At 48.6% G+C, this 22,678-nt stretch overlaps 1 protein-coding gene across 1 annotated transcript in view; it reads right to left on the bottom strand.

The window, feature by feature from the left end:
- HEPACAM (hepatic and glial cell adhesion molecule) overlaps positions 1–22,678 on the bottom strand; it is a 109,676-nt gene that overhangs the window by 45,763 nt on the left and 41,235 nt on the right. Inside the window, exon 3 of the mRNA XM_019490201.2 lies at positions 13,582–13,863. Within this exon, the coding sequence (XP_019345746.1) occupies positions 13,582–13,863 (282 nt within the window). The remainder of the gene's footprint in view (positions 1–13,581; positions 13,864–22,678) is intronic.

Genomic DNA, 22,678 nt, shown 5'->3' with positions numbered 1-22,678 from the left:
GCATGGTTGGGGCACCACAGTGGCTGAGTCTGTACTCCACCCTCATCCCATGAGCCACTGGGGACCTCAGCTAGTGGCTCCTCCATGGATCTCAGCTGGTGGCTCCTCCCAGTCCCCCCACAGGGCCAAGAGCCCCCCGCCACCCCCAGCCCCCCCACACTGCCTGCAGCTTAGCAGCAGCAGTGATTTGGGGTGCTCAGGGCCTCATGGCACAGCTCCAGCATGTGGCACAGGGCAGTAGGGAGCAGCGTGGCTCATCTATGCCCGCCTGGCACCCACGCTGCCTCTGCCACATTACGCAGGTGCGGCTTGGCTCAGGGCTGTGCACTTTTGGGCAGCTCAGGGTCACTTGGGCTGTCACCTGGGTCCCCTCCCCGTTTGTGGGGACTTCCTGCCATGACGAGCCAGGTCCAGTATGCATGGAACCAGTCCAGCCCAATGGCACATGGGGCCCATGCATGCAGGGCCCTGTGACCAGCGCAGGTCCCCAGGTGACAGCCTGAGTGGCCCTGAGCTGCCTGAAAGCGCTTGGTACTGCAAGGCATGGCACTGAGCAGGGCGGTACCTGTGTAATGTGGCAGAGCCAGGAGGCCAGGGACAAGCTGTGCTGCACCCTGCTGCGTGGGGGACTGCCATGAGGCCCTGAGTGCCCTGATTGGTGCTGACAGTAAGCTGTAGGTAGTGCAGGGGGGCTGGAGTCAGGCGGTGGTGTTGGTGGGGGAGCTGGGGGCATGTGGGCCCTACGGGGGGTGGGGGACCCACCCCTCCTAGGTTGTCCCCCCTACTTACCTGGAATGGAGCCCAGGTCCAGGTCGCTGCAGCTCACACCACTGTTTGCCCTGCACGGGCAGGCAGCGTGCTTCAGCACTGGGGCAAGGGCCAGCCATAGAGACACTGTGGGTGGCTTCCAGAGTGTCTCTATGGAGGACATGAGCCTCTGGTTGCCTCAGGACATGGTCCATGACTGTGCCCTGCCCTGCTTTTTTCCCCCAGTTTATTTTTTGATACCTGGATCTTTAGGTATCAAATTTTGACCCTGAGCTGAACTTTTTTTGTTCCCAGCGTGCCTCTTGCATCATCTCAAACTGGTTTTGGATGCTGCAAAAGGCACATGCACTCATTTGGACATGCCCTACCTGTTCTAATTGCTAGAATTGATAGGGAATCTCTTAGTGTTGTACCTGCTAAGTATGGCAATTTGTCCAAGTCTGCAATAATTTTGTGGAACAAGGTCAGAAAGAAAAATAAGGAACAGTCAGTAAACTAGAAAGAGGTGAGAACCGAAGTGAAATGAATGGTATGTTATGTTTTATATGTGCCACAATCAGTAAGCACATTCATAAACTGAAGGACTAAATTTAGAAGTGGAGAAAACAACCACAAAGTCTTCCAGGAAGCACAAGCTGCCTCCAATTCTGACTCCTAATTCACTTCTACCTGATCAGCTTTGCCACACCAGAGATTCTGGACTCACAGCTGAAGTGCCTTGTGTGCAGTTCTAAATCCACCATATTGCATTTTGATTTGGGCATCACCTTCACCTTCACTAACAGTCTCTGCCCCCTATCAAATTCCAAACTTGTATCTTCATTTCCTCTACCACAGAAATGGTCTTTGAGGTTTGAAGCAGAGCCAGCACTATGAGGATCAGCCTGGGCCTGTGGGGTGCAGGGGCTCTGGTCATGGTTGGTCCCCAGGGGGACAAGCTGACCTGGGTGCTGCCCCACTCCCTGGCCCAGGGCGGCCCCAATCCCAATCCCACCTCCCCTGGCTCCTCCCAACAGTGCCCCTTGCCTGTGGCAGCCTGTGCCCTGCACCTGCCCCCACTCTCAGGCAGCCCCATCTTGGCCCCACCAGGCCCCAGTGGCTCCTTCTGTTCTACTGCCCCTGCTGCCCCACTTTGGGAAGCCGGCAGCGTGGGGAGCTGTGGGGACAGCACTGGGCAGCGGGTGCCAGCCAGGACCAGCTGCTGCCCCCTGAGCTCCAGCTCTGGCCCGTTCCCTGGGGGTTCAGCTGGGCTGGGCTGGCTGCTCACAGGGAGCTGCTCATCACCCTGGACCAGGTGGGCAGAGCCCCCAGGGGAAGGGGCCAGGAGCTGAGGCTGGAGCCCCGAGTGCTGGGGCAGGAGCCGCCCAGCTGCAACTTTCCTGCTGGGCTAGGCATTTGCTGCCCCACTGTGCACACACATGTGCCTGAACACATGTGTGTGCAGCACCCCTGTGCACTTGCAACCACTGCTCAACCCACCCCACCCCCACCACCCAACACACGTGTGTGCACTACTCCCATGCACTAGCACCCACTGCTCAACCCACCCTGAACCCACCTGAACTGAACCTTGGCAGCCATGGCAATGCAGCGTTTCCTCCTATGCTGGTTCCCACCCACTGGGTTGTTCCTGCCCAGTGCGGGTCCGGCCAGGCTGCAACTCCATACTCTGTGCCCCACTGTGGGCACAGAAATCTGCAGGGACCCATGCCTTCCCCCACCCCCCTCCAACATAGTGCCTTTGCGCCCCCCTACCCCACCACATATCAACTATACCCCTCCTTCCCCACACACCAACCCCATTCCTTTCCTCACACTCTGGGGGGCTGGGACCTGAAGCAGTGGGTTGAGAGTGAGGGGCAACAACAGGGCTGGGGGCTGGGGGTTCGGAGTGAGAGCACCAGCAGTGTCAGGGGCTGCAGGTCAGGAGTGAGGGGCACCAGCAGTGCTGGGAGGGATGGGAGACTATGGGTTGGAAGTGAGGGTCACCAACAGGGCCAGGGGTGACCCTGTTGGTGACCCTCACCAACAGGGTAGGGAGTGAGGGGCACCATCAGGGCTAGGAGGGGTAGGGGATTGTGGGTTGGGAGTGGGGCACTGGTGGAGATGGAGAACTGAGAGTTAGGAGTGAGAAGCACTGGCAGGGCTGCGGGGGTCAGGGATTTTTAAACAGACACCCATGATCCCTGCTTATGACTTGGTAGGCGTGTCTACACACGCGCTTTAATGTGCAGTAGCCTATTTTACTGAACTTTAAAGCATCATTTAAAAAATGTGTGAGTCCACTAATGGGCAGTAAAATAGGTTAGTGCACATGAAGGGTCAATTAAAAACCATGCACATTTGTTACTGCACATTATTAATTTAATGCACATTAAGAAAAGCAACAAAAGGTCAGCCCACTGGGAGTGGCATAGCAGGAAGATACAGAAGAGGGACTGCAGGATGCTGGTTCAAAGTAGAAACTACTGATAAGGCCAACATTAACTGGTGACACCCCACTCCAGGATCCACAAGAATTGGAAAGGTACAATGGAGGAAGAGGAGAAGGGAGAGACTAATATAGAAATGGTTGAGGAAAGTCCACGGGTGGGGAAAATGAAGATGGAGGGAAGTAGAATTTCTGTAATAGAGACTGCACATGAGAGAACTGGAGACGATATGGAAGGGGAGGAGAGAACAGCAATAAAAGGATCAAAAGACATGGAGATGGGGGAGGGGAAGAAAGAAGAAGGAGCCAGTCAACAGAAGTGGAGATGGAGCAAGGAAAAGAGCCAGAGAGACAGGCGGGGGAAAAGGAAGAAAGTGTAGGGACAAAAAGTCAGGAAAAAGAAACCTGATAAAGAAGGAGGAGAGCCAGAGTCAGAGCCAGAAAGCAGCTTCCTGCTATTAACTCCCCTGGTCTCTAGCTCAGGGTGGAAAGCAGAAACTGGGAAGTGGTGGGGCGATGGAAAAATGGAAGCTTTCTTATCTGCAAAAGCTTGTAAGAGCAACAGGCATGTGAAGGGGATGAGGGGGACTAAACCATGATGAGCAGCAACACAGAGGATACTTAAAGGGCCAGGCGCATTCAGTTTAACACAAGCACAATTTCACTGACTATAGTTTCAATTAATGCCAGGAGTGTCTTAAAGAAGGGAACAGGTGAAACCAATGTTATATCAAGTAAAGGCAGATGTAATCTGCCTACAAGAATGTGATATACTGTGGGAGAGGGATTATAAACTTCTTGAGAAGAGGTGGAGATGGTGACCATCTTGGTGGTGAGGAACAAGTGAAAACAAAGTGTCTGGAGTGGCAATACCATTCAAGAATTCAGAGGTGAAAGCACAGCAGGTGGAAGACATCATCAGTGGCAGACTGCAGCGAATGATAATATCAGCGGGGAATACAGAATTAGAAGTTTTCAGTGTATATGCATCACCAGAGTGGGAGGGGAGGAAGGCTCTGGCTTAGAAAGCCAGCAGTTTGTGGTTGGAGGGAGACCATGGATTATAGCAGGAGACTTCAACTGCATAATAGAAGCATGTAACAGAACAGAACAGGGGAAGGAGGAAGTGAAACTTGAGACAGGTCATCTAGATCCGTAACAAATAAATAATTAAAGAGTCACTAAGAGATGTGTGGACAGGGGAGAAAGTTTTCACTAAAACTGACCCTAGGGAAAAGAAATAAAGAATTGACTTAGTGTTTGTATTAAAACAAAAAGAGATAAGGAAAAAATAAACTGTGTGTAGCATTTATTGATCACCAGATGCTGAAGGCAAAACTGAGTCTTGGTGTAACCAGTGCTCACTTGACGGCGTGCAACCAGGTACGTGGGGCTCTAGTCTTCACCTTCTGGGAACTTATTCATAAGAGCCAATGTTGAACTTAATGTCTGCACCTGTATGCTAGGCCCCTGTTCTCACCCACCACAACTTGGATTTTATTTTATTTAAACTGGGAGGCTTCCACTGCTTAGGGTTTTCAGGTGAGACTAATGGCTGCTTCCTCGGGGCTCCTACCTCCCCCTTCACCCCAGCCATGCACCAACCAGATCTTACTATGTACATAGTTCAAAGTCCTGCTATATCAATTCTGTACTAATGTATTTATATCTAATTAATAAACTCAATAAAGTCTTATCATAATTTATAAAGAAAACCATATTACCAATAAACTCACGATTAGGTGTTTTCTGATACTGTTTCTCTATTCCTTATCATGTGCTTTTTCTAGGAATGCCATGGTCTGGGTCCTGCTCCGGAGTCCTGTCAGCCAATCAATTCTCCCAGTGACTGGAATTAGACTGCTCGGCGTCTATCCTCTTGTTGTGGTAGACTGCCCATGCCAGGCCACTCCTGGTTCCTTGGCCAGCCAGTTTCCTTTTCCTGGCTCCTGAGTCTGTGTGGATCTTCCCTTGCTTGCCTGCTCTGATGCTGGTCTTCCCCAGCTTGGCTGCTCTGATGCCAGTCTTCCCTGGCTCACAGGCATGACTGCCTCTGCCAGTCTTCCCCGGCTTGCTTCCCCTAAGCTGTTTGTTGGTTTTCTTTTGAAGCTGGCTTGCTGCTTCTGGCTAAACCAGAAACAGCTGACTGCTCCCTCGCGCGCAGCAAGAAAACGTTTCTAAAGCATGCTGGAGACTGCATGGGCATTGTTGTCCACTGCTCGTCTGACACTGCCCAAGCATCTGCCTGCCTGTGAATAGCTCCCATGGCCCTTCTCAGGCCATCAATCTTCTTCTCGGCCCTTCTCAGGCCATCAATCTTCTTCTTCTCAACAGCTTTCTTTCTGCCAGTCCCCATTTGGGACTCTCTCAGAGCATGGGAGGCGCACTCCCACACTTGGTAAGAGTCCCATAAGAGGAAGGGGAGTGCAGAAGTTAAAGGTGCAACTGTTGAGGAAATATGTCAAGCATACACAAGACAGTATGAGGGGCGGGCAACACTGAAGAAATATTTTAAGAGTATCAGAGAATGGTGGATAATGGTGAAGAAGGGGACAGGAGAATTCTTTAGGAAGGAAGGCTGAAGACCCATTTGGAAAAGAATGAAAAAGCTGAGAGAGCTAAGATTCAGGAGCTGCTAAAGGAAGCCACAGAAGGAAGACAGGTATGAGAAGAACTAGAAGAAACAAGGCAAGAGATGGAAAGCTTGTTTAAAGGAAAGATGAGAGACAATGTTTTTAGCATAAGTACCCTGGGTGGGAGAAAATGAAGAGTGGTTCTGATACTTTTTGGCCAGATTGAAGATGGCAAAAGAATTAAAAGTTGTGTAGGAAGAAGGTGGTAGCCAGGAGGACAGCAGAAGGTGTTAGAGGCAACAGAAAGATTTTATGAAGAGCTATGCCAGAAGAAGGAAATAACAGGAAGAAGAAGAGATTGAAGAAAAAGTAGAGGAGGAAGCAAAGATGATGAAAGAAAAGACAAGTTTAAAGGAAGTGGAGGAGTACTTAAAAACCTTCAAAAGAGGGAAATCACCAAGAGCAGATGGACTACTTATGAAATTCTATGAGAAGTTTTGGGTGAGGTAGACAGGGATGTAGAGGAAGTATTCGAGGAAATACAGGTTCCCCTCACTTTATGCGGATTCTGTATGTTCAAATTTGCTCTTATGGGATGACCCTTTTTATACCAAAAATTCATTATATGCGAGGTAAATTCACTCTTATGTGATCGGTGTGATGGAAGCCTGCAGTCAGCTGCTTTGTGCGGTGCATTGTGGGAGTGATGTGCACCTAAGTATAGTCTCCTGTGTGGATCTATGCTCCTCGCTCATTGTCCACGACGTGTTTCTGTAGTTGCCATCCCCATTACGATAGTGCCCTGTGCTTGTGTGTACTGTTTGTTGTTGGTGAGTACAAAAATTGTCTTGTAAAAGTGGTAGAAACAGGTCTGGGGATCAGTACTCATGGTCTTGGAACCTATCCCTAGTTGTTACATTGTAAAGTAGGTTCCCTTTATGCGAATTCAAGTTACGCGCCGTTTTCCAGGAATGCATGTAAAGTGAAGGAAACCTGTAGTGGAAACAGGGGAAGCAGCATACACGGCGCGGGGGGGGGGGAGGCTACCAGGGCTCAGCACCCCCTGCATGGAGGACAGCAGGTATGGCTGCAGGGCAGCCCAGCCACAGGATGCTGCAGCGGGGGGAAGAGTGTGCACACTCTGGTACATATGCAGCCAGGATCACAGCCCATGTGGTTGTCCAGCATGGCAGGTAAATTTCAGTTTACTTTCTTTGTAAAGGGGAAGGGGGATGGGGGTGCAGATCGAGACCCCCACAGTGCAGGAGGGAGTGGGGCGGGGTAGGGTGAATGGAGCTCCAGCCAGGCTGGGTCATGGTGGGTCAATTGGAGCCTGGCAGCACAGCCAGGGGCATGGGCCGGTGGGGGGGGGAGGGGGGGAGCTCCTGCTGCTGCGTGTACCAAGGGAAGCCAAGGGGTAGGCATGTGCCCTCTCAATCTGTGTGTGAGGTAAGGGTGGGCTGCCACTGTGGGCTGGGTTCTGCTCTGCCTCTGTGCCTCGCTGCCTCTGCTTTGAGAGCAGTGCAAGTCCAATGCCACCTGCATCCTGCCACTGGCAGCCCACCCTCACCCCATGTACAGATCCAGGGCACATGGCCCCCATGCCCTCCCAGGGTGCATGCCCCCTCCCAGACAAGCCACTCATGGCTCCATTCCATGCCCCACCCCAGCTGTGCAGGGCCAGCCCCTGCCCCAACTCCACTCCATCTCTCACAGCCATGGCATGTGGGGTGATTGAGGCCCCAGCGGTCAGGAAGGGAGTGGGGCCCAGGCAGGAGCAGGGGCTTGGGTGAGTGGGGCCCCAGCCAGGCCAGGTGGTGTGACAAGTGGAAGCCTAGGAGGCATGTGCCCCCCCAGCCTGTCTGCAGGGTGAAGGTGGCTGTTGCTGTGTGCTGCACTTTGCTCCCTGCTGCACCTGCCCCAGGAGCAGCCAATGCCACAGAATGGATCATGATTATATGATTACATATTTGAAGTGGTAGGAAAAATAGAGTTCCCAGAGCAATTTATGTTGGATAAGGTTATTGTATAGAGAAGCAGAGAATCAAGTCTAAATTAATGGGCATCTGAACAGGGCCTTTAAAATCCATTCAGGGGGGAGACAAGGGTGCCTCATGTCACCACTACTATTGTGCGCAGCATGGAACCCAAAGAATAAGATGCCCAAAGAATAAGAAAAAACAAAGACATAAGCAGAGTAAAGATACTGGGAGAGGGAGAGGTCAAATGTGTATTATACATGGATGATATAAGTGTAGTCATTAGAGACAGACCTTGGATGGGAATGGTGCTAAAGCATACATCAGAGTATGGAGACTACTTTGAGGGACTAAACTAAATAGATTGAAAAGCCCCATAACAGGAGTGGGGAACTTTAGGGACTTGGAGAAGTTGGACCTTCAAATGGTAGATAGAAAATCAGAGTGCTAGGGATCCAGATGGATGCCAAGAGGAAAGGTAATACAGCATGGGAAGAGATGACAGTAAGGATATAGTGAATACTTTGGTTATGGTTGAGAAGGACACTGTCCTTTGCTAGAAAAGTGGCATTTTTTAAGAATGTGCTCCTGCTGATTATTCTACATACAAGAATTGTATTTTCCCAGAAGTTGTGGCAGATAGCAAAAGTACAGAGAGAAATGTGTGTGTTCTTCTGGAATGCCAAAAGACAAAGGGTGGCTAGATTTGAACTGTTCAAAGAAAGAGAGATGGTGGTGGGGAGGAGACTACCAGACTTGGCATTCTTCATCTATGTGAAATATGTAAGCATGATATTAGGTCCATGTGAAGAGGCTAGTATTCACTTCAGTTTCGGATTAAGCCAATTCGGGGGGCAGTGATTCAATCTGGTGATTCAAATCACTGTCCCAAATCGATTCGGAGATTCAGCTGCTGGTAAATTGGCCGAATCGGTCTTATCCGCCGCCCGCTCTCCCAGCCCCGTCAATGGCTGCTCCACCCAGCCCCAGCTCCTGGCTCTTTGAAAAAAAAAAGCCCAGCATGCACCAGCTGCTACCAGGTGTGGGGGGGAGATCCCCACTGCCCCACATGTTGTGGGGGGCTCTGCCATGAGCCCCCATCCCCCACCCACTCTCACAGGCCCAGCTCTTAAAAAAGAAAAGCAAAAAAAAACAAATCCCCAATCACTGGCTACTGCCAGGCATGGTGGGGCGATCCCTGCTGCCCCACGCCATGTGGGGGCTCTGCCATGAGATCCCCAACCCCCACCCGCTCTCCCAGCCTCTCCCCACCATGGCTGCCCTGCCCAGCCCCAGCTCCTGATTCTTAAAAAAACCAAAAACAAAACAAACCTCTCCCCCCCCCACTCACTGGCTGCTGCTAGGCAGGGGGGCAATCCCCGCTGCCCCACACTGCCCCATGGTGCGTGGGGGGCACTGCCAGAAGCCCCAGAAGCCCTGAGGATGCTTCAGCAGCCAGTGAGTGGGGCTTTTTTTTTTTTTTTAAAAGAGCCAGGAGCTGGGGACAGGCAGGGAAGCCATGGGGGTGCTGGGAGAGTGGGTGTGGGTGGTGGGCACTCAGGGGGGTTGGGGGACCAGGCAGGGGATGGGGCCTGGCAGGGGTCCCCCATGGTCCCCTACCCCCTCCTCCAGCCCCACCGCTCCTGCCTCCTACTTACCAGCATCGAGTCCGTGTCCAGTTCCCTGCAGCAGCGAACGGGGACTGCCCAAATCTCTGAAGCTCTCCGAATCTTTTCTGAATTGATTTAGAGAGTTCGAATCGATTCAGGCCTTTTAATTGGTCTCCTGATTCGATTTGGATTTGCAGATTCAGCCGCCAAATCTTCTCCGAATTGAATTAGCACCCAAAGTTTTGCACAGCCCTACATGATATACAAGCCAACAGTGGAAGGAGAGGGGAAAGCAGCGCATATCACCAAATTTCATACACCTGCAATTTTGAGGAAATGGGGAGCATATCAGACCTCTCTGAAGAGTCCATGGGCATGGCAACCACAGAATCATTACATCAGGATGGAAGGTTTCATGCAGTAGGCAAGGTAGGGCTGGAGGCCTTGAAGGATCATAACAAATTGATGGAAGTGGTAAGGGAGAGAGACATGATAGCACTGGTGAGAAACTTCACTGAAGGACAAATGAAGAAGGTGTGGGGAACTGTGGCGGGTAAACAACTAAAAGGAGAACATGTTGTCTTAGCATGGATGATTGTAATAAATGTCTTACTGGTGAGAGAAGTGCAACACAGATGGGGCTTGACAAGCTCAGGTTAGGTGTCCAAGAAAGAGGGTCAGGGACAAAGAAATGGTGGGGATGTATTTTGGGAGTATACCTATGTCAAGGGGGTGTGGGCAAGTGTCTGCCACTTTCTGAGCATCACCAAAATAAATTTGTTAGTGCAGGAGATAGTCCTATATGGACTCATACCAAAGGGACCAGAGGAAATGTTATTAAGGACTTTATTAGCATGTTTTAAAACTAGTTTATAGGAAGTAAGAAACCTCCATTTTTTTAAGCAGCTGGCTTTCACTGAAAGAGAGTGCCTGAAGCTTGGGCTGCATGAACTGAAATACTACATTGACGGGGACAAGGAAGAGATTGGAGAGAAAGAGGTGGAGAGGGGTGAAGTAAAAAAGAATGGACCCACTTGTTTTACTAAGCCAACAGATAGGAGTGATGGGAGGGGCAGAGAGTTTCAGGTGGTTGCTGAGGAAATAGTTTTTCATGGTTTTCTGTATGAAGAAAAAGAATTCTGTAAGGCTGTGGTTCTCAACCTTTTTCCTACCAGGACCCACTTGCAAAGATCTACAGCCTGTCCTGACTCGACCCACACCCCCCTGGCCCTGCTGATGCCCGACCCCCAGTCCCCTGGGCCACGCTGGTGTTCCTCACTCCCAACCTGCAGCCCCCTGTCTTCCCCCCACTCCCCTGAGCTTTGCCACAGGGCCCCCAGCTGCCCCTACCCTGCTTGGGCTGGAATGTGGTGGATGCACTGCCTCCGGCTCATGCAGGCAGTAGTGGAGCAAGTCTGGGCCCTGGCATGGGATGGAGGGCACCACGTCAGGCAGCCTGGTCATGGCCCCTCCCATCCCCTGAGCAGCATCTCCCAGCTGCCCCACCCCCATGAGCAGAGGCACTGGCCCTGGTGCCACCAGCCCGGCCATGCAACAATCCCCCGCCCTGCTTCCCCAATAGAAGGGGCAGGTGCCTTCCCACCATCCCTCTGCCCTGCTGCAGCTCGCGACCCTTTGAAATATTCTTGTGACCTTTACTCTTATGACCCCATGGGTTGAAAAATGCTGCTGTAAGGGGTTCTTTTGTGGGAAATTGATGTATGTTGTTTAACGGTTTAATATATATAGTTGTATGTTTTTGGATATGTTGTTTTTGCAACATGAAATTTGGGTAAAACAAGGGTGCTCAATATGTGAAGCTTTGTAAGTGTAGGGTGATAAATGGAATTAAATTTTTTTTTTTAAAAAAAAGGTTCCCATCAGCATCTTGGTCTTTTGACTAAGATCATAGTTTTTTTATACCAAGGGGAGGGTGTCATGGCTGCCTCTGGCTCTCCTGGTGCCAGCCTGGAAGAGGCTCCAATTAGTGTTTTTGCTACCAGGGGAGGGTGTCCCCTCTAGGTCCTCTGCTTTTTCCCTCCTGGGGGAATAACTGCCTCCATTTTTTTTTTAAAGGCCACACACAAAAAAAGTTCCCATCAGCATATTTGCCCTATACGAGCCATGTATTTTATAATCATGCTCAGCGTTGGCTACATTTAATCAACTTCTTAGTTGTTTTTCATTACTGAGCACATGCTGCTTTTAGCAGCAGTTCAACGATTGGTAAAATATTTAATGTGGTTTTCTTGTATGTGAATTTAGGATGAGCAGTTTTTTTCCACATGCTGATTGGGGGAAAAATCTTCTTATATTCAAGTAAGTACTATGTGCATGGCACTCAATCTGAATCTAGTTATGTGGAGGTAAACACATCTATTGTCTTTCCCACTTCAGAGAGCATGTGGTGGGAACATGCAGCTTTCCACAGTCCTGGGTGTGGACAGCCCTGGCACCAGCCACCACACTGGCCAGAAGAGGCAATGGAGATTTGCTATTACTATATTTGTGTGTGGGCTATGCACAAAGTTTAAGGCAGGTCTGTCTCTCCAAGATAGGTGTAGAGGTATGACCTGCCTACCAGAATTGTACCACTGGAACTTTGTGCCAGGAATGGATTGTTTTATCAGTTTAATTGCACTAGGATCACTCATAGCACAGAAGTTGTTATGCTATTTAAATAAAGCTTACGGTGGAAAAAAACTTAGGTACAGCGCCATTATGCTGTTATCTCTGTGCTCACAAAGGAGGTTGCATAGCATATGCCATTTGGCATTGTTAGTGCCTGCAAACATGTGTGTGTGAATCCATGTACATGTAAGTGTGCACATATACATGTGCACTGGGATGCAGCACTACTGGGCTATTATCACTGTTCCTGTGTGAGTATATATGCATGTGCATGTGTGTGTTGCATCTCAGCTAATTCAGCTGAAGGTTGCCATGAACAACTGAATTCTCTCCCTGCCTTGACCAGAGACCATCTGTGTGATGCTGCACCAAACTCATCATAGCTGGCCTGGTGGATTCCCCATGGATTCCCCATTTTCTGGATGTCAAGTGAGAGGCTTGGGTTCTGTTTTGCAAAAGTATGGAACACTCAGGGTTTGTACACATTGTGAAAACTACAGCATTACAGCTTGCAAGGCTCAAAGGCTGCCTTGGTTGGGATGGTTGAGTTGGAGATGATCCTGCTTTGAGCAGGGAGTTGGACTAGATGACCTCTTGAGGTCCCTTCCAACCCTAATTTTCTATGATCCTTTGATTCTAAGCTGACGCATTCTAATTAGAGAATGAGGTTTACATAAAGTATCCCATGGTCATGTTTAAATGCACGGGGGCTTAATACACAAGATGCTGTGGCATTTTAATTAGAACGGCTGCCTGGAAACAGCTTTAATTAAAATGCAATGGCACCCCACTCCCCCCACCTCTAAGCATATGTATAGGCAGTCAAACACTGCAGGAATGGGCACCAACAAAAAGTCCAGAAGGGAATTACTCCTAGTGAAGGCAGGACACATGCCAGAGGTTCACTCCTGATTCCTTAATAAGAGGAAAATTTTCTTTTCCCTTCTCATTAGTCCCCCAACCAACCTAATTCCCCTGCCTCACAGGATGTTCCCATCCCTCCAAGCCTGGTCTTCTCAGTCCATACAGATCCAGATGCTCTGTTCTAGCTCCCTCCCTTATGATGCCTCTGCACTGTGGCCAGGCAGCTTCTTTTCTCTGCGCCTCTTGGTCCCTGTAAGTTCTGATGCCCAGTGCCACAGTGATTCCCAAGGATCTGGAGAAGCAATTGCAAGAATAGTTTTACTGTTCCCTATGCTCCAGCCCTGGACACTATTCAATGTGACTGAACAGTTTTGCCCCAGGAGGGTCATTTCAAAGGGACAGTGCTGGATGGTGGGCCACATCAAAGGGGCTCACAGTCTGGATTTAGTCCAGACGCCAAACTTTGGGAACACTTGGTCTAAGATATTAGCTGCCAGTTTAACAAATGTCTAGTGAGCATGAGGAAATAAAGATTGTTGGGTGACAATCCAAGCAGATTTACATGGGGACAGCAAAGCCACCTCCCTTAAATGTGTTGTTTAAAACCATCAGATTGTATTCCCTTGTTACCCAGCTCTGGAGAGTTTCTGAAGCCTGTGGAACAAACATGTCACTTCACAAGTTTTATACCTTCCCCAAAGTGTCCATGCTTTAGAAATACTTACTATATACCGTTAGCTTTACTGGGGCACTGCGCCCACTACTAATTGGGTTTTCAACTACACAGCTGTAAATGTCATCGTCAGACATTAGGACTCTGGTGATGGTGAGCACCTTCTGATCATGAGAGAGCAGCAGCCGTGAGTCATTGCTGAGAGGCCTGCCATCTTTCAGCCAGGTGTATGTGGGCTTTGTACCATTCTCATGGGAGCAGTTCATGGTGAAATATTCACTGAGCTCTAGCACAGTAGATGATGGAACAACAACTTGAGGCTTTGAAATTGGAACTGAAAGAAACAAAAAACAGAAACATTTCTGATTAACCCTATCAAAGAGGAAGTGCTTTTCAGTAGTGTGACATACTTTTCTGCTCTAGTAGCTTTTTTCATACAGGCCCAAAGAGGGACTGGAATACCCAGAGCAGAACCCTGTTTATTGGTTACAGTTGGTGACTTCAGAGTTCTTTGGGAGTTTCTTTTCAGATTCACTGTATGCTCTGCTATCAACTGATTTGTGATTCCAGTGCCAGGCAGAGAATGTGGCATCACTGAAAGTAAAATAAAAATTCAGCCAATAAATCAGACTGCAACAGATATATGGAAAAATTCCTGATAGCTGCCTCTCCCCTTGGAGAAGAGAGACAGCTCACATAGGTATTCCCACATTCTCAATACTCAGTCACTGTGACACAGAACATCTGAATTCTTTACCAGCCCTCACATGTTGTTAGTGTCACTGGCTTGTACTATAGTTGTGCACAGAAACCTCAAATGGGATTGAGCCATCTTGTGTCCAGCCCAGAACAGACACGCTCAACAAGAGACAGCTCCCACCCCAAAGGGTTGATAGTTAAAGCAGACAAAAGGTGGAAGGAACGATTACTTCCCCATTGTATGCAACACTGATGTGTCATTGTCCAATAACAGCTGTCAAGCAGCAATTGTCAACCGAAGTCTGCAACAGATTTCTAGAACAGTCTGACAGTGACCACATCACTAAGGGTGAGCATAAAACAACGAAAACCAATGAATGTGTTTGGTACACACTTACCTCTAAGCATCCACATAATGAATACCCAAGTCAGAATGACATGTGGCAGATGCCAATAGGGCACACTAAGGACATATACAATGCTCAGGGGGCAACTCTCATGTTTCTGAGCTAGCTACTAGAATGAGACTGCTTTTTAGGGATACATTCTAATTCTTGTATATGAGTTAAGTTCCTAGACTGTAGACATTATACTCTGAGACATTACCATCTGCTTCAAAATCAAAGCAGGAGCTGATGTCACAGTAATTTCTGAGTTGTATAGGTCTGCTCTGGCATGTGTCAAACTTCATCCTTCTGACAAGAACCTATGTGTACCTGAGAAGAGATCCCTGCAAACCACTAGGTTGAAGAATGAGCAGCTCCAGTGCAAGATAGCATTTACATGGGAAAACATTTATATAACCAAAGACCTCGAATGAGCATTGCTAGGTTGTAAGATGAGTGAAGAAACATATCTCATACAAAAGCTAAATAAGCTCAAGACTCAAACTGCAAAGATAAAACTAGTCCAAAAATTCCTAAAGCCATTCAAGAGACTGGAGAAAGTGAAACAACATGATCAATCTCAAGAAACAATGCTTAGCCTTTTGCACCCACAGTGCCTCATCAATTTCCACTACTGTTGATGAGGACTGTCTAGAAGCAGCTCCAAGACATGGCCCACAAGGGAATGATTAAGTCAGGTGGTGCCCCTTTCAACTAGTGTGCACCCATGGTTATTGTGGCCAAGACTTCTGGAGGTGTGCTTATCTGCACTGACATCTTGGGGATCACCAAGAATGTGGAATGTGAGTATCACCTCATGTCAGCAGTTGAGCACACATTTGACCAGCTGCAAAACACTAAAACTTTCAGCAAACCTGAAGCCAACGCAGGGTCTTGGCAGATATAATCATAGGAAAAATGGGCAGGAAGGGACTTCAGGAGATCATCTAGCCAGCTTCCTGCTCAAGGCAGGATCATGCTTGACTAAACCATCCCAGACGAGTGTTTGTCTAACCTACCCTTAAAAATTTCCAAGGATGGATAGTCCAAAGACTCTCTTAGTAGTCTGTTCCAGTGTTTAACCACTCACATACAATGTTCCTTCTACTACCCTACCTAAGATTCCCCTGCTGCAATTTGAAACCATTGCTCCTTGTGCTCCCTGCAACTCTAATACAGAGTGAACATAGGGACTTGCACAGAAGAAGGCTTATGGGGAGATCAAAAATACCCTTTGCACCTCTCTTGGTTTTCAGCCCAACCAAACCAACTATCATTGTGGCTGACACATCCTCCTATGAGTTGGGAGTGGTCTTCTGTATGATGGCAGGATAAGACCTATAGCATACACATCATGAACTCTGCCAGATGGAGAAATATGCAAGAGGCAAGGATATGGGGGTAGGAGGGGGTGATATCTTTTTATTGGACCAATAACCTTGAGGTGGTAAAATCAACTAGTAATCTAAGGACATACTGAATATTCTTGCATTCATACACGGGGCTGGCTGGACATGTGTTATAGGACCATAAGAATGTATGTCGTATGTCTAACAATAAATTATTACAACAGGTAGTAATGGTGTTTAGTGAGAAGCAATAACACATACTTAAAAGCATTTTGCTTTTTAAATATAGTGGGTACCAAGGTCAGGAAGCCTTCTCATACCATTCTAAAACAAAATGACAAATTAATAATTTCCAGAGCATCAAGGCCAAATGAAGCCACGTGACATGGGAACCAGACCCACAAAAATGGCACAAAGTGTTAGAAACCTACTGATTCTTGTGGAAGATTTGGGAAACATCTCAAAACATTTCTGCTCTGTCCATTCTGGGTATTTCTTCCCTACCATTTTTTTACAATGCCAAGTCTTTGAATTATATGAAACGGCAGCCAACAGATACACACAAATTACTGAAGAGAAAACATGGGCCATAGGTGACGTTTCATGCCACCAATGCTGGTGAGTAACTTTAGATAAATTCACTTTTAGAACTCAGTTGGCTTCTGGAAAAATCACAGCAACCACAGATGGAGCTTTACATTGCTTTATATGTACACACAGGTCAACCTTTTGGTGCATCAGCAGGCTGTGATCCTCCCTCTGGATTCCATGCAGTTGTTACAGATGAGAAGATGAAGGAGTCGTCCTCTTACCTGCTGTCGAATTCAATGGCAGAGGGAAAGGGGGCGGGGGGTGGTAGGGGCAAGGGACATTCACTCCCTATCCCTGGAATGTTCTGGAATTCACCAACACAAACTCCAGGATCACTTATATGGTAACCCCCTCCTGGATCCACCCCTGATGTGGCCCAGCTTGCAATGAGTTAACATTGCCTCCAGTTTAGCTTTAAAAGAGCCATTTAATGAGACTCCAACCCACTTTCCTGGCCAATATTTGTGCAGTCTGGATTCTAACATCAAAACACTTCCCCTTTTCTTCCCCATTTCATTCGGCTGGTTGTATCATCATAAACAGTAATTCCCCTCCCTATTTAAGTGCTCTTGCCTTCCAGGTACGTAGCGATAGCAACAATTTCTCTCCTGGTACGCCAGGCCAGGCAGGTTTTGTTTATTGTCCTTCTGCCAATTTCAGTCCATGTGATACAACATTCCAATCACTTGCTGTTTCCAAGCCATGGAAGCCTGCTCTCTCCTCCTCCTCCCTGCAAGGAGAGACTATCTCTCCATTCCTGTGTCTGTGAAGCATTTTCTCCTCTCCACTCTCTAAACACTGGCCACTACAGCTGCAGTTTGGTCTCTGGGGACCATTACTTGTGCACCACTCTGCCCAAACATGCATTTAATGCAGAACTCATGAAGATGGGACACCACAAAACATTAAACACCTCAAAATCATGTTTCTATTCTTTTAAAACATGCTGCTTTTCCCCACAGTGAACACTGGGAAAATCTCCAGTACTAACCAAGGCCAAGTATTTTGTAATGCTCTATATACCAAGAAAGAGCCAGTCAGATTTTGGAAGGACAGAGTTACTGTGTTTTAATAAATACAAAGACAAATACTTGGTAAAAATAAGGTGATAGGGACTGACAATGGACTGCAGGCTTATAAAGAGCAAGGAGAAACAAGAAATTGAAACATAACAAGTGAGGTGTGATGGGAAAGGAAGGACTGGCATTACAACCAGCTCTTTAGTTAAAGATGTGTGAGCAGTAGTATTGGCACACTAATGGAATAGAAAAATGAGAGCAAATCACATAGGGATACAGGAACATTGGGCTGGACCAGGGCTCTCTACCTGGTAGCCTGTGAGCCGCATGAGACCTGCAAGGGATTAGTTAACATGTGACCTCCCCCTCCCCCCAACTCTGGGTTCCCACCAGGCAATCACACCCCACATTGCTCCTGCTACTGTAGTGGCTGGGGTCTCTGAGGCAGGACCGCACAGTAGAAGGGGCCCCAATGAGCCTGCTTTCCATGCAGCAGCACAGTGGGAGAAGGGGGCCTTGTGGTGTTCATGCAACATGGTAAAAGGCCCAAGCAAGTGCTGGCAGCAGAAGGTGGAAGGGACTTATGCTGCCTATATGGCAAGGGTGGGGGGAGAAGTGGGGGGCTTGCACGGCTTATGGAACCTGCATGGCTTGTGGCCCCTATGACATGCAGCCTGTATGGCATGCAGCCAGGGGCTTGCAGCTGGTGTGGCATATGGTCTCTGGCTGCTCAGAAGTTGGACATCCCTGCCCTAGGCTACAGGGGAAGGGGAAACCTCCCATAGCCTATGTCATCCTGACCCAGGGGAAAAATTCCTTCCTGACCCCAGTCTGGCATTTGGTATCACTTTGGGCTGAGGACCAGGGCTTCCAGCCAGGAACCTCTGGGTTTTCTAAGAATAGGAACGGCTTCAAGAGGAAGTCAAAGGAAAATATAGGAGCCATGGCTAGAGGGGATGTTCACACAGGTCCCTTCCATTGCTCCCTGTGGCAGCACTGTAGGGGGTGCTACTATGCAGAGCCCCTAACCTCATGATGCCAGGCCCAAAACTACGCTTTGGGAATATCCCCTGGGGAGCCTATATCTGGCGATTCCCCCTTCCTGGAAAATGCCCACAAGCCTGGGGTAAAGTTGCCACCACTTGGGCACTGGTCTCTGTTAGGGCTCTGTGTAGGCCAGGGTACACAAACCCTGCAAGCCTTGGGGGTGCTTTGCCCACAGTGGTATTTCAGAGTACTTCTTTCAGCCTGAAGCATCTAAAGGTAGCGTCCTGTACCAGAGGAAAGTAAATTGCCTATCCCATTTTAGCCAGCAGAGCAAAGGGGTGAAAAAGGCCTGTCTCTCCCCTAAGGAATTCACAGCCAGGCACATTGAACCAGATAGCTCTTTATTGATCGGGGGGGGGGGGGGGGCGTGTAGAACAAAGGAAGCTAAGAGAAAGCACCTTGAGCAATTTCTAATCAACTGAGGCTTGCAAATATGGCCTTTAATATGCAACTGCAATACTTTGTTCTAATCTACTAACCAGTTTTCACTTATTGTTTCATTCAGAGAGAGACTCACTCTGGAAGGCCATGCTTCTGTGTCTCAAAATGACTGCCACAGGAAGTGAGTGAGCGGAAGCTCCCCCCCCTCAGAAATTTTTACAGCCCGGTTGCCTAGGTGACCAGGTTGAACCAGGTAGCCAGAGTGAAACTAGAGGGTTGTATGAATGTCCCAACCCAGAGGCAGACAGAGTGGGATTTCTTCACACTCCCAAGCAGGACAGAGTTGCAAGGAACACGGTAAGTCCAGGGTGTGTGGGATGAAGGCACCCAGAAACTAAGTTAGGACCTTTGTCTACCATGAGGCAACAGTCAGGCCCTGGAAATCCTGGTGGGGTTGATAAATGCAGGCCTGTGGCATGTTCCAAGGAACATCCTCCACCATCCTTCAGGCTCCCCCCATCCAGTCCTCCCTTGAGAGTCCACTCTGCTCTCTAGACCATTGCCCATTCACCTACAGCCATCGTAGGGATTCCCTCCAAGCCTTCTGCTTCTGTCTGCTTAGGTGCATCTAGTAGCTAGTTCCTGCCTGGATGCCCAATTTGCCCCTAGCCTGGGCTTGCTTCCTTCCCTTTAGTCCCTAATCTGTAGTTGTGTAGTTCCCTACAATGAACCCTACAATGCTAATGAAAGTTTAGAGATACTAAGGAAAGAGACTCCTGGGGTGGCAGCTCCATTCCCTGCCAATCCCAGGCTGTCCTGAGCAAGCAGATTACCAGGACCCTGCCCTCTGCAGACTTCAGTAATGTCAGAAATGTGGTTCCTGCCACTGGCCTGACTGGCAGACTTTACCTTTTGCCCATTCCTGGAGGATGGCTCCTAGGAACTGGTGCCAAGGAAATGTGTGGAAGTAGAAGCCATGCTTGGCAGTGCTGCTCCATTGTGGAGTGGGGGGGAGGTGCCAGTAATCCGTGGAGCAGCATGAGGTGAGGCTCACACTTTCAGGTTTTGTTGCTAGCTGGTTGGATACCGATCTGCTCAGTCCCTGGTCACATCTCTTTCCTCCCTGGAGAGGTTGAGCAAAGAAAGCCCTTGTCACCTACTCCCAGTCTACTTGATCCCAGCAAGTGCAGCTCTGGACAGTATCACACATTTCAGTTCAGGCACTTCCGAGGCCTAGGTGCTCTGAGGGATGCTGTGACTTGCTTTAAAGAGCTAAAGGGTCAGTTCCGGGGCTGGAGAAGGCATTGCAGTATCTGTTCTTGAAGCCACACCCATGGTGTTTTGATTCCCATGTTTTGACTTGTTAGAAGCAGAGTGTATAGACCATAAGAAAACCCCCTTTCTCAGTGTACCCCTTCCCAGCTGCACAAGGGCCTGGCCCACAAGACCCAGGTTTCTACTGGGACCAGGTTTGGCCACTTGGCCACAGGAGTATACATGGGACTTGCTCGTGCCTGCCTCATCCCTTGTAACTCTCTGTGGATCTTGCCTGCCTGCATCTGTGCTTACAGTGTGCAACGGCAATACCTTCTGTTGATATTGATATATTCAGTAACAGAAGTAGGTTGCAGAATTGTTGTTAACAGTCACTGTAAAAAGTACTTGGGTCTCATGCTGATCAAATGTCACAGGGGTTTGCCTCCACAGCAGAGCAGAGCAAATGCTGCCCTATAGGGTCTGGCAACTGTTGGGATTGGAGCACTGCCTCTCCCCGCCCAGCTCCTGTGGGGACTCCTCTCTCATGTGCTGCTGTATTTTTGCTATAGAAACAAGCAGGAGGAACTCACACTCTTGCTTGCAAACAAGAACTTTGACTTAGTTGGGATAACTGAAACTTGGTGGGACCCTACCCACGATTGGGCAATAAGCATTGAGGGCTATAGGCCATACAGACAAGATAGAGTAGGGAAAAAAGGGGGGGGGGTGGGGAGAGTGTTGCTCTCTATATTAAAGAGCAATATACATCTTCCATAATCAAGATAGGAGCAGAGGTAAATTGAGGTACTGTGGGTCAGAATGCAAGGGGGTCGGGGGAAAGGGACTTTGCAGTTGAGGTCTACTACAAGCTGCCACATCAGGAGGATGAGTTGGACCTGGAATTCTCCAGACAGCTCTCAGAAGCTGTGCAGTCAAGGGTAACTTAAACTACTGTACGGTCATGGGTAACCTAAACTACCCTGACATCTGCTGGGAGGAGGAGTCAGCTAGATCCAACCATTCACATAGGTTCTTAACCTGCATATAGGACCTTCACCTAATGCAGGAGGCATACGGTTCCAACTAAGGGAAATGCCTTACTGGACTTGGTGCTAGCTCCAGGGGATGACTTGGTGGGGGAATCTACTGACAGAAGGTAACCTAGGGGATGGTAACGATCACTTAATCGACTTCACCATCCTTGGTAGGGTGGGAAAGATAACCACTAGGGCAGAAGTGCTAGACTTCAGAAGGGTTAACTTCAGTGCGTTCAGGAGATTAGCTAGTGAGGCACTGAAGTACTGGTAAGATGGGAAGGGTGGTCATTTCTAAAGGGAGAAATCCTACAGGTTCAGATGGAGACAATCCCATTGCACAGAAAAGGGGGCAAAGGGGCCAAGAAACCCTCTTGGCTGAACAGGGAAATCCAGGAAAGCCTAGGGGCAAAAACGGAGGCATATAGGCTGTGGAAGCACAGGGTAGCTACCAAGGCGGAGTACACCTACCTGAGCTACACTTGCAAGGAGGCAGTCAGAAAAAAAATTAAAGACAACAAAAAGTCCTTCTTTAAATATATAGGGAGTAAAAAGAAGGTGCAGGGTTGCATAGGACCCTTACAGGATAAAATAGGGCAATTAGTGACAGATAGTGGGGGACCAGGCTGAGCTCTTCAATTAGCCTCTGTGTTCCTGAACATGGATCAGGACAAATCTCCCAACTGAATCATTCCACAAAAGGGAAACCAGCCCAACTGTTAGCGCTGACTTAAACACATCCAGCCCTTCCAAGTGTCACTAAGTCAGCGGGCCCGGATGATCTTCATCCAAAGGTGCTGAAGGAATTAGCAAGTGTCATAGCGGAGTCACTGGCATGGCTGTTTGAGCACTCTTGGCGCTCAGGTCAGGTCCCAGAGGACTGGAAAAAGACCAATGTGGTCCCTATTTTCAAGAAGGGGAGGAAGAAGGATCTGGGTAACTGTAGACCCGTTAGTCTCACCTCTATCCTTGGGAAAACCTTTGAAAAAATTATTAAGAATCACATTCGTGGGAGTCCAGCAGAAAAAAACAATGTTGAAAGGCAACCAGCGCGGATTCATAGCAGGTAGATCCTGCCTGACTAACCTTGTTTCTTTTTATGACCAAGTCACAAAATATTTAGATACAGGAATCAAGGTAGATGTCATCTACTTGGATTTTAAGAAAGTCTTCAATATGGTATCTCATCCTATTTTCACAGATAAACTGTGAAGCTGTGAAGTAGATAATTACACGGTCAGGTGGGTGGCAAATTGGCTTAGGGGTCGCACCCAGGGTGTGGTGGTGAATGGATCAGTATTGACCTGGAAAGATATGGGCAGTGGAGTCCCACAAGGCTCATTCCTTGGACCCGTGCTGTTCAATGTCTTCACCAGGGACTTGGTT

Source organism: Alligator mississippiensis, chromosome 16 (genome assembly GCF_030867095.1).
Source record: "Alligator mississippiensis isolate rAllMis1 chromosome 16, rAllMis1, whole genome shotgun sequence".
Taxonomy (NCBI): domain Eukaryota; kingdom Metazoa; phylum Chordata; order Crocodylia; family Alligatoridae; genus Alligator; species Alligator mississippiensis.
The sequence above is the reverse complement of the archived record's forward strand: the minus strand, read 5'-3'. Positions and strand labels throughout refer to the sequence as shown.